A 12,143-nucleotide genomic window follows, 5' to 3' on the forward strand; every position below is an offset into this window, starting at 1 on the left:
ATCATGGAGTTAATTTGATTATTATTATTGCTATGGATTATGGCTATGGGCAATAACTTAATGGATTGATATTTATTATTAATGTTGAGTGGAGAAGGGGTAGGATTAAATAACCATATGATTTTTTCCTTCTCTTTCTTAGACAAGTATATGTTAAATATGTTAAATATTGATTTGTATTGTATTATATTATTTGGCTTTGTTTAGTAATATAATTGAAGTTATTTTTTTATTAATAAAATAAAGTCTAAAGTCTAACCTCATTATGGCTTAAAACATTTTGACATAATATTAAAAAATACATGTAATTTATCATATCACATTTTCATAGACATATAGAGAGATATCAATTTAGCTTTGGCTCAGGTACATATTCCATTCAAGCATTGCTATTTTTATAGCATTGCATTACAAAGCATCTACTAAATGTAAATGTATTCTAGAGTGATTGCAGTGAGAGCAATATTCTGCTCAACACTGCTATTTTGCAAGCAAGGCATATTAAAGGCAAAGACAAAGATATTGTAAAATTAAAAGTTAATTACTATAGGTAAGGGTGTAACGAGACTCAGCTCATGAGACAATATTTGATATTAGATTTTAGAGAATGAGACAAACATTCTTTCGTGTTTAAAGCATTTTCAATGCACAATTTATAAATGAAAAATGACCCTTTTTTGACTAGAAGTAGTACAATTGAAAACAATGCACAGTAATTGTAACTAATCATCTTATAAGGTTTGTCACTTCAGTTCTGAGTATAGTTTATTATATGCTGTAAAATATAGAAAAACCTAAAAACACTTTAAAAGGTTTGTGTCTAGCTTCTCTCCTTTCTGATTCCACACAAGTTTCTGCTGTGTGAATTATGAGCTTCCATAACATCTGAGTGAAACTGTATTTGTTCTACGAACTGAACTCCTTTCCACAAATTGAACATACATAATACAGATTAACAAAAATGTTGTTTTGTTTGCTTTTTTACCTTCTCAAACACCAAACAGCATCTGACCAATTTTTCCTTCAAGCATCATAAGGATTTAGATGGTTTTAGAGCACAATAATTTATAAGAATGATGTAGGACTTCCTTTTGTGGCCAATACTGCATTAATTCATCTTGGGAATGACAGATACAAGTCCTGCACAGTAGCTAGAGGGATTTTAAGCCATTCTTCTTGCAGAATAGTGGCCATGTTACTATGTGATGCAGGTGGAGGAAAACATTTCCTGACTTGCTCCACCACCCCAAAGTGGCTCAATAATATTTAGGTCTGGTGATTCTGTAGCCCATGGGAAATGTTCATACTTTCATGTTCATCCAACCAGTCTTGGTTTCACCAGTCTTGCTCTGTGTATTGGTGCATTATCATCCTGATACACGGCACCGCCTTTGGGATACAATGTTTGAGTTTTTTGAATAGTTCGAGTTACAGAATAGTTCAGTAATTTTTGGCATTGATGCACCCATCTAGTATTGGGCCTACTGAATGCTATAATATTGCAGCCCAAACCATCACCAATCCACCCCCATGCTTCACTCTAGATATGCAACAGTCTGGGATGTACGCTTCTTTGGGGCTTCTCCACACCTTAACTCTCCCAGATGTGGGAAAGAAATTGAAGGTGGATTCATCAGAGAGCAACACGTTTCACATTGTCCACAGCACAATATTTTCACTGCAGGCAACATTCAAATTGACATTTCAGTTTCATTGTCCAACCCCTTTACAAAGCCCAGAATACAATTCTTGTTTGAGTTTTTGTCAGTTTTTACTATATTAGACAAAATGCTTGAGAACACAATCCCATGAAAGCGTCAAATGAAGTGTAAAGTTCTACAGGTGATCTGATGACAGTGTGCAAATTAAAGAGACAAAGCAGTTAATTTCCATAAACCTCAACACAATCTACTAAGTGCCCTACAAATTAAAAATAACAGGGTCTACTTATGAAGGTCCCCACAGCATAAATGAACTCAAATTTATCAAATTAAATGAGTCTTTTGTATGATTCTTGACAGTACATTTTTGTTTCTAAAACTGTATTTGCATTGTTGAAAGCTGTAAGTGAATTTGGCCCTTAATGTAAAATGCATGTAATAAAGAATGGTTGAATACCACAGACATTTTTTTGTGGAGTGGGTGGAATTTTCACACTGTCTCTTATGTAAGGTCGACATTTAAGAGGCATTGTGTTTGGATAACATTTTTTGTGCTGGTGTTCTTTATAAGACATTTTTGTCACTTCCAGAAACTGCAGGTGGAAGGAGAACGTGAATATCCAGCTTCAGTTAAACTAATTTCGTGTGCAGAAATAAATGTTCAATGTTCTATTCTTTTTAAAAAATCACATTGTGAAGTGTTTCTTATGGTACTGTTTTCTCATAAAATCTTTACTTTCTATACTTTATTCATTAATTTTCTTTGGCTTAGTCCCTTTATTCATCAGGGGTCACAACAGCGGAATGAACCGCCAACTTATCCAGCATATTTTTTTACACAGTGGATGCCCTTCCAACTGCAACCCATCATTGGGAAACATCTATACACACTCATTCACACTTATACACTATGGCCAATTTAGTTTATTCAGATCACCTATAGCGCAAGTCTTTGGACTGTGGGGGAAACCGGAGCACCTAAAGGCAACCCACACGTACATGGGGAGAACATACAAACTCCACACAGGATTGCCAACTGACCCAGCCTGTAGACGGGAACCAGCAACATTCTTGCTGTGAGGCGACAGTGCTAACCACTGAGCCAAGTTGTCAGCGCAGTAGCCGAGTGGTTACTACGCTGACTTATGGTGCAGAAGTGCTCAGAGCATCCTGCATTCAAATCCCGACTCGTGGAACTTTCCCAATACTACCTTTTAGGAACTTTTCCTCTCTCCCCCTTCACTTCCTGTCAAACTACTGTCCTGTCATTTAAAGACAAAAATGAGGTATCAAGACATTTGTGCTGCCCATTACATTACAAACCACAGGAGAGGGCAAATTCTTCAGCAGTATATAGCTCTCCTTCTCATACTTCAGCCTCCACATCAAAGTTCCTGAAAGCAAAGAAGGTCAAGGTGCTCCAGGATTGGCCTGCCCATTCATCAGACATGAAAATTATTGAGCATGTCTGGGGTAAGATGGATAAGGTATTGAAGATGAATCCAAAGAATCTTGATGAATTCTAACCCTAAAAGAATAAATGAAGGATGCTGCATAGAATCCCTTAAACACGTCTCTTATAACCATTTAGGGTGTGAACTGTTATGGCCAGAAGCAGCTTTACAGAAATACCTCCATTCATTTTACTCTGGCTTAGTCCCTTATTTATCAGGGGTTGCCACAGCAGAATGAACTGCCACAGATAATAATTTTACACAGATATAAAAATTGTTATGAAAAATTACAATGCAATTTGGAAACATTGCAAATGATGAAAGAAGAGTTCAACATGTCTCAATCAAGAATAAGTTTGGAGCATATGTTTGATGCATACGAATTAAAATGCACACATATAAACCTAATACTTTTTTAGTAAAAGGAAAAAGGTCTATAAACTACTGTTTATAGCAATGAGTGATTATTAAATATTCATGTTAAAAAATAAAGTTTTATTTATCTAATAATTGCAGCCAGCTTTTAGTGAATTTGCAACATTATCAAAACAGAACTTTCAGTTGTTATATATGTAAAAAGGCCTAAATACATGCAAGACCATTCAAATATGTTGCTGATACCAAATGATCAACTAGAAGTCAAGTTATTATTTGTAGTTCCTATAACTTGGATAGGTGACAAGACTTTTGTCAGGTAGTGTATGCCGTAATAGTTGGCCTTTTATTCTGCTGTGGTGACCCCTGATAAATAAGGGACTAGGCCGAAGGACAATGAATAAGATACTATATTAAAATGCTACAACTTTTCTCTTGTAAATGGTGCTGCTCTTTTTTTTTTTTTTTTTTTTTTTTTTTTTGGTCCAATTAAATGAAAACAAACAACAACAAAAATGTACAGCATTATAAGTCACCCAATCCACAGTGAATCTCAGCCCTTTCTAGGGATGGGTACTGAAACTCGGTACTTTATCGGTTTCAGTGCTACATTATAAAAGACCAAAATATTGATAAACTCTGACGTTAACGGTTCTGCTATCGGTACTGGAGAATTATTGCTGAATAAACATTACTTACAGTGGCATAATTTAACTGTTCAACCTTTTCTAATTTACGATATTTGATATTTGTCTGCACAGTTGGCAATTTCACTTGAGTAATGCTTGTGTTTCCGGTAAGCACATCAAGTATAAAAGCCTTGACTGTACTCGACTGTGCGCGCGCACTCAACGGAGGCTCATGCTAATCGCACACACACATAGATTGCGACACAGACTCGCTCACACACAGCTCGTAAGCTTGGAAGTGAACCAAACGGGTTGAATTTCCCAAGTTGACAGCAACAATGCCCATTGCAACAACGTAACACATTAAAGTGTTGTTAATTCTGTTCAATTAGTTTTTGTTTTTTATGAAAAAAAAAAACACTACAAAAAGTACAATAAGAGAACCGTTAAAGTACCGAACCAATAAGTGGTATCGATAAAAGTAGTAAAACCGTTAAAACCATCCCTAGCTCTCTCTCAAATATAACTTTATACCTTACATCAAATAAGTTCTAATTGACTGTAATTGTGTTGCATCGTGCAGAATTTCCAGTTTCAGTCATGGGGTGCACATTAAGTTAGTGTCAGTGCAAACTTGTTGCGCTGTGCTTTGGTTTTGGATGTTGCTTCCTTTTTTCTCTCACTACAATAAAGAGTAACCAATCCCACAAGTCTCTGAGGCAAAAGCTGCCTTATGACTCATGCTTCTGTGAAGCGCTCAGTGCTCTATGGGACAACAGTCACAATGCAGTGAAGAGCTTTAAAATATGGATCCAGGACACGTTTCATTCTTTACAGATATTCTTTAGACCCACACACCAGCGGTTGTAGGTGTACTTAGATCTAGAGATGTCAGACTGATGGCTGACAGATGAAGACAGACATTGAAAGTTTTTCAGACAGGAATTCGATGAAAGTCCAATCGGAATGACTCCAGGTTGAGTTATATGTGTGTGTGTCTGTCGGGCTTCACTCTTCCTTTGAAGCACAGGAAGAGCGAGAGGAGGATAAGAATTAATTAGCTCTTCAAAGCAGAGCATGTTGATGTATTCCCACGGTGTCTCTCTCTGCCAAAGTCTTGCATCACGGCTATTTATTGTACTCTTTGTGGAAACATCACACAGATTTTGTAGAACCATGTCACTAATGCAGACCTTTATGCCACCCTGCAAACGTTACATTAGTTAATGCAGAGAGGTTTTGTGGCTGTGACTCTGACACAATACTGAGTCAGTGGTTCACAATGAGTATGTTTACATGGACACTAATAATCCGATTTTAATACGATTAAGACAATACTCTGATTAAGAGTCTACCATGTGAACAGTCATTTTTGATTGTCTTAATCCAACTAAAGTCATAATAGAACTAAACAGAAAAGATATGTGGAGTATGCTTATTTTAGTCACATTATTGAAGTGCAGTACAGACATATAAACACCGCAATCAAACTATTACCGTCATGTAGGATTTTTGCTGAATTTTGTGACAGGATAGTCCATACACTCACGTCTGTTTGACAATATTCTCTGACCTACCGAGTCAGTGAAGAACCACAGACACACACACACCATGAAATGCGAAGTTTTTTTTTATTTTTATCTCATATGGTGTGCGGTATTAAATTTTATTAAAACAACACTCTTCAGTTCATACTCTCATCCAATATCTCTTTTGTCAGGGGAGTATGCATGAATCGTTCCTGAATGAAAGTGAAAGTGTCAAACTGCAGTTAAAGTCGAAATTAAAAAAATGAAACACCAAAAATTACATGAAACTCTGGAGGAAATGTGGATAACAAGGTGATGCAATAATGTTAATCGAATTATGTGATGCGACATGTAAAATGAGATCATGAAAGGAACATTCAAAAAGCAACTTATGTTAACACCTTAATCATTTTATTGTCTTTTTCAGATTAAGGCAAATTATGTGATTACTGATGTCCATGTAAACGTAATCAATGATAATTGTCAAGACACTGTAATGTCCTAGAATGTCCTTGATCTAGGATCAAGTTAAGAGAACCATCAAGCATGTTCTATTCAATTGTGTTGGCTTTAATTGTTTTGCACTTAATCCAAATACAGATTTGGAGTCTTTAGCAAAAATAAATGATAAAATCTTTATATAATAGATATCTGCAGTATTGATACAAGCATAGTAAAACAAGTTTACCTTAAAAATTTATACACAAATACATGGTTTAAAATGGTTGAAAGAGTATAGAAATTTCAAAATCAAGTAAAAAAGTACCATTACTTGCCACAAAAATGTGGCTTACATCAGTTCCATTGTCTTTTAAGGGCGTTTTTAGGTGCACATTAAAATATTTGCCATTCGTGGACTATAAATTTAATATGTGAGATTAATTAAAATCTCCACCTAATAAGCCAACAGAAAGCAGTCTAATGTTTTTACATGCAAAGCAAATCTGCCTGTGAAGCCTCTACCTGTTATATTTATATATATATATATATATATATATATATATATATATATATATATATATATATATATATATATATATATATATATATATACTTGAACCCTGACTAAAAGCTGAGTTTGAGCCACAAACCAATCTCGTACAGCACCGATAGCATAATGAAATGTCATGTAATATGTATTTATATAGCACATTTATTTATATCCACACCCCCACCAGTGTGCAGCATCCACTTGGATGATGCAACGGCAGCCACAGGACAACGGCACCAGTGTGCTCACCACACACCAACCATTGGTGGAGTGGAGAGACAGTGATAGATCCAATTCAGTGGATGGGGATGATTGGGAGGCCATGATGGTTAAGCCTGAGTGGGAATTCAGCCAGTTACACCCCTACTCTTTTACAAAAAGTGCCATGGGATTTTTAATGACCACAGAGAGTCAGGACCTCAGTTTAACCTCTTATCCAAAAGACTGTCCACTGACAGTATAATGTCCCCTTCACTATTTACTGGGGCATTAGGGCTCACACAGACCACAGGTTGAGCAGCCCCTGCTGGCCTCACTAACACCACTTCCAACAGCAACCTTGTCTTTCCATGTGTCCTCCCATCCAGGTACTGACCAGGCTCAGCCCTCCTTAGCTTCAGCGAGTAACCAGTCTTGGGCTGCAGGGTGTTATGGCTGTGGCCATAGTTTCTGCATGTATTTTAAAACGTAATATTTTATAGTGCACTTAGATATTGTTTAAGGCCATTTGGCGATTTCAATCATCAAATAGTATTCGTCATCTTCACTTTTTGACTCTTCTAAAGCATACAAATATCATAATATTTTTGCAAATATTTAAGAAACATGCTAAGTGAACATTCTTGTTTATTTTGAGCAATAATGCTAGAGTTAAATATTCTGCTTTGTTTTAGTCCCTTTTACCCACCCAATGACAGTTTAGCCAATTATATTTCAGCACCCCGGGTTGCCTTAGTGGAAAACAGCATATTTCATTCATTCAGTCAGAAAGACTCTCAGAGTATGTGTCTGTTACTGAAGAAAAAGCCACACCCGGTGGACAGTAACAGCCTCCAAAAATGGGGTGTGGATTCAGAGTTCCACAAGAGGTTATTAATTAGCAAATAATATAAATATTATGAACATAAACATTAGGTGAGCGGTTTACATTGTAACCCCGTGTCCCAACAACACGGTATCTGATGAGATTTGCTGTGATAATTTGGCTGTTTGAACCAGACGAAACACAATAGAAATTTAAATGTAGCCATTCAGAAGCACAGAATAGTGCACTTACTGCACTTCAATGAAATGGTAAGATTTATAATCTAATGAATACATATTAAACATCTTTAACGTTATTAATGTAGATGCTGAATCTCTGATATTTGTTGGTTTTGAGTCACAGTTCTAAAGTTCAATTTCAATAAAATTATTTTATTTTCAAAATTTGAGTTTAGCTATCTGCTGCTGCTTTCAGTAGTATGGCAATAAATGTCGAGTAAAATGGCATTCGGACTCAAATTATTAGTATTTAACACTGAAAAAAGCACATGAGGTGTACCTGAGGTAAACATTGTCAGTTTTCTGTTGTCCAGCCTGTTATATCAATTCGAGTTGTTGGTTAGGACAAAAACTCATTTTAATATATGTAAAAAAAAAAATCCTTCTATCGTGTGCCATTGCCTTTATTCAGAACACAATGTAAATCAGCCTTTGGCTCGATAGTCATGCACACTCCTGTTGATGTCCTCAATCTGGCAACCTGTGCTTTTGTGTGTTTTAAACCAGGAATGCAATACCTAGTTCAACCACCGAGTGTCAAACATACATACTGCACCTTTAAAGGAAAGTACGTTTGGCATGCAGTGATACTGGTGATAATGTATTATTACATTATTTGAATTTCTTGATTAATTTTAAAGAAAGATAGATGTATGTCATTACAAAGTTTTAAATTCACTGCAAATCATTGTCACTGTTTTGAACAACCCAAAATGTGGAGAATATGAAAAGCTTCATGAGTCAGCTGTTTACAACAAACCAAAGTATCAGCATAAAAACACACAATTATTGACAAAATACCAGTAATTAAATAAATACATATTTTAGCCATTGTCCACACACACAAGTCAGGAAAGGATTTTACAATTGATCCAGTTTTTAGAATTGATTGTGGTTGTAGCATTGTGGTATTTCTTATGTTTCCAAAAGCTGGCCAGGTGGAGGTCTCAGTGAATGGGCATTTGATGGGCACATGTGCTCTGCATTCTGCCTGATTAAGTAGCAAGATTTTTGTCTTCTGTGTTACTGTCATGATGACTGTGTTAGAGACATTAAGATCCTCTATTCTTGTCTGCTCAAGACTCATTTATTAATCCTGTTATGTCTCAGTCTGTCGAAGTCTTTTCATGCTGTTTGCTGATGGATCTTTGCAAGTCAAATATGAAAAGGCTCTTACTGAGCAAGCAAATGTTGTTACCAGACCAGAAATAAATGCAAACGGCAGAAATAAATGCAGGGTTAAAAATACATTTTTTTGCCCTCCTGTATTAATATGTCTGTTTAACGAAAATAATATTTTTTTAACACATAGTAAACATAGTAGTTTCTAAACATAATAGTTTTAATAACTAATTTCTAATAGCTGTTTTCTTTTATCTTTGGCATGATGACAGAACATTATATTTTACAGCCAGAAAGTATATGAGAGCCCAATGCAGGAATGCAATAAATCCATGCAGTTAAACACCAGCATATTGGATGTTTTCATTCACTTAGAGCTGTGTTACACACTGCAAGGAAGGTCATTTTCAAAAACCCATAATAGGGGCTCTTTAATATTTATTGACGAGTGAAGTATGAAGTATGGTCAAAACAGATCTTATTTTTCCAGAGGTAGTTCGTGTGATTTATAAATAAGCATATAAAACCATTTCAGAAGAATCTTTCAAATTACCTGAGCCACTTCTATGTAGATACAAGAGGACAATTGAGCTTACCAACTGAGATACCTGAGACTATTGGCTTTCAAGGCATATTTTTTCTAGATTATTATATTATTTTTTCCTGTGTTTAAAAATAAAAAAATCAAATATTGAACACAATGCAATTTATTTTCCGGATGACTTAATATTGTATAATTTTTATAGCATGAAATTTCCCAGATGGATCATAGTAATGCACAAAGTGTCTTCTTTCCAATGATACCTAATTTTTGTGTGTATCTCACTGGGGTCAAAAACTGTTACTATTTAAAGTAAGGTAGGTGTAAATCCCCAAAACTGAGTGCTGGCTAACAGGTTAACATAGAGGGTGAATGTACTTTTAAAGACATATATGTGTTTAAAGAGATATATGTGTTGTATATTTTCCGATCAAACAACAGGTGGTCATGATAGAAGTTAAAATTGCAGCATCTGAAACGACTTTTGTTTAGGTTGGTCTGCTGCCAATTATTTTTGCTAATTTCACCCTTTCACATGTCAGTCTGAGGTGAGTGGTCTGCAGAAACAAGAGCAACAGTAATTGCAATTAAAAAAATAAATAAATGCACTGGAATTTCATTTCATTCTGTAATTTAATTATGGAAAATGTGGATATATTTGTCGATAGAGTCATGTTTGTGCCAAACTGCTTGCAGGTAATGGAAGATATGTTTCCAATGGCACGTTCGCATATTAAAGGGATAGTTCATCCAAAAAAAAAAAAAAATTCCTCACTATTTACTCACTCTCAAGTAGTTTTAAACTTTTATGAATTTCGGTCTTCTGTTGAACACAAAATAAGATATTCTAAAGAATATAAAAAGGCCATTGACATCCATAATAGGAGCAGAATATACTAAGTCAATGTTTGTTTGGCTTCAGTATGCAGTTGAAGTCAGACTTATTAATTAATAATAATAATATTTAATATAATTTTTTTTCGATAGTCTACAGAACAAACCACTTTTATACAATGATTTGCCTAATTACCCTAACCTGCCTAGTTAACCTAATTAACCTAGTTAAGCCTTTAAATGTCACTTTAAGCTGTAATGAAGTGTCTTGAAAAATATCTAGTAAAATATTATTTACTGTCATCATGACAAAGATAAAATAAATCAGTTATTAGAAATGAGTTATTAAAACTGTTATGTTTAGATATGTGTTGAAAAAAATTCTACGTTAAATAGAAATTGGGGAAAAAAATAAACAGGGGGGCTAATAATTCAGGGAGCTAATAATTCTGACTTCAACTGTATCTTCCTTTGTGTTCACCAGCAGAAAGAAACTCAAACAGGTTTGGAACTAGTAGAGGATCAGTAAATGATGACAGAATTGTCACTTTTGGGTGAATTATCCCTTTTACATTTATTGTACCTTTAAGTAAAAATAATATCACCAATTTTTTTGAAATGCCTGTATAAGCAAGAAAAGGATGCCTTTGAAAACTGAGCGGTCAGGTTTTGCCTTAAATAGTTAATGTGAACAGAAGGTTCTTTGCTCATTTCTTATAGATTTAAAAGTTGTTCACAATGTTAAATGCCCTCAGGTTGCATATTTGCATTATTCATGATGAGAGCACTGATAATCAGTTTGTTACACAACTCCATTTATTCACCATTTACTTTTTTGCTTACATTATGTAATACTGTGGACTTGAAATTGGTTGATCAGACCATGCATGTGGTTAAGGTTTTGTTTTTTTCTTCCATTGACAGCAATATTCCAAACCGCTCCACATTTGTTTGCCCGTACTGTGGAGCTCGCAATTTGGACCAACAGGAACTAGTGAAGCACTGCATGGAGAACCATCGCAATGACCCCAACAAAGTGGTGAGTGTCTTTTACATTACGGTTGCAGAAGTTACTCTAGTCTTATCTGTCACAGAGAGGATATAGTAGATATATTATGCTGAAAATAAAAGCAATTACCAAATATTAACAAAACTGTGGAAAATGCTGTAGAAAGCAAATGACTGAAGTATACTTTGGGCTTCACACTCGCATCCCTAAACCTCACTTCATCCGGGTCACAGCACCAATGTAACCCCTCTGGTTCTGCTCACCCAAACAGGATTCTCTAACTGGGCTTTATTAAGGATATCAGGGTGTCTGATTCTCTTTTTAAAGTCTGAAAGGCATAATTCACACAAAAATAAAATATCTGTCATGATTTACTCACCCTTACTTGTACAAAACCTATTTGAGTTTCTTTTTTCTGTTGAACACACACACACAAAATATTTTAAAGAATGCTGGTTGATGGGACCCATTAACTTCCATAGTATGGTAAAATAGTCAATGGGTACCATCAACCAGCATTTTACACATTTTTTTCTTTAAAATTTTAACAGGAAAAAAGTAACTCCTAAAAGCTCCGTAAATGGAAAGGTAATTTTCATTTTTGGGTTAACTACACCTTTACAAAGTTTCAAATTGTCTTAAATTTAGATTTTGATCTAAAAAGAATCTCTGTGCTATTGTGTGTTTGAGTCAGGCTTTTAAAAGGTGTTTGAGTCAGGCTTTTAAAAAGAGAAT

General features: G+C 35.1%; 1 protein-coding gene across 1 annotated transcript in view; it reads left to right on the forward strand.

The window, feature by feature from the left end:
* The window catches only part of LOC130232333 (E3 ubiquitin-protein ligase RNF166), a 64,056-nt gene that overhangs the window by 34,871 nt on the left and 17,042 nt on the right, over nucleotides 1-12,143 (forward strand). Inside the window, exon 4 of the mRNA XM_056462169.1 lies at nucleotides 11,324-11,438. Coding sequence (XP_056318144.1) covers nucleotides 11,324-11,438 — 115 coding nt within the window. The remainder of the gene's footprint in view (nucleotides 1-11,323; nucleotides 11,439-12,143) is intronic.

This window comes from Danio aesculapii, chromosome 7, assembly GCF_903798145.1.
Source record: "Danio aesculapii chromosome 7, fDanAes4.1, whole genome shotgun sequence".
Taxonomy (NCBI): domain Eukaryota; kingdom Metazoa; phylum Chordata; class Actinopteri; order Cypriniformes; family Danionidae; genus Danio; species Danio aesculapii.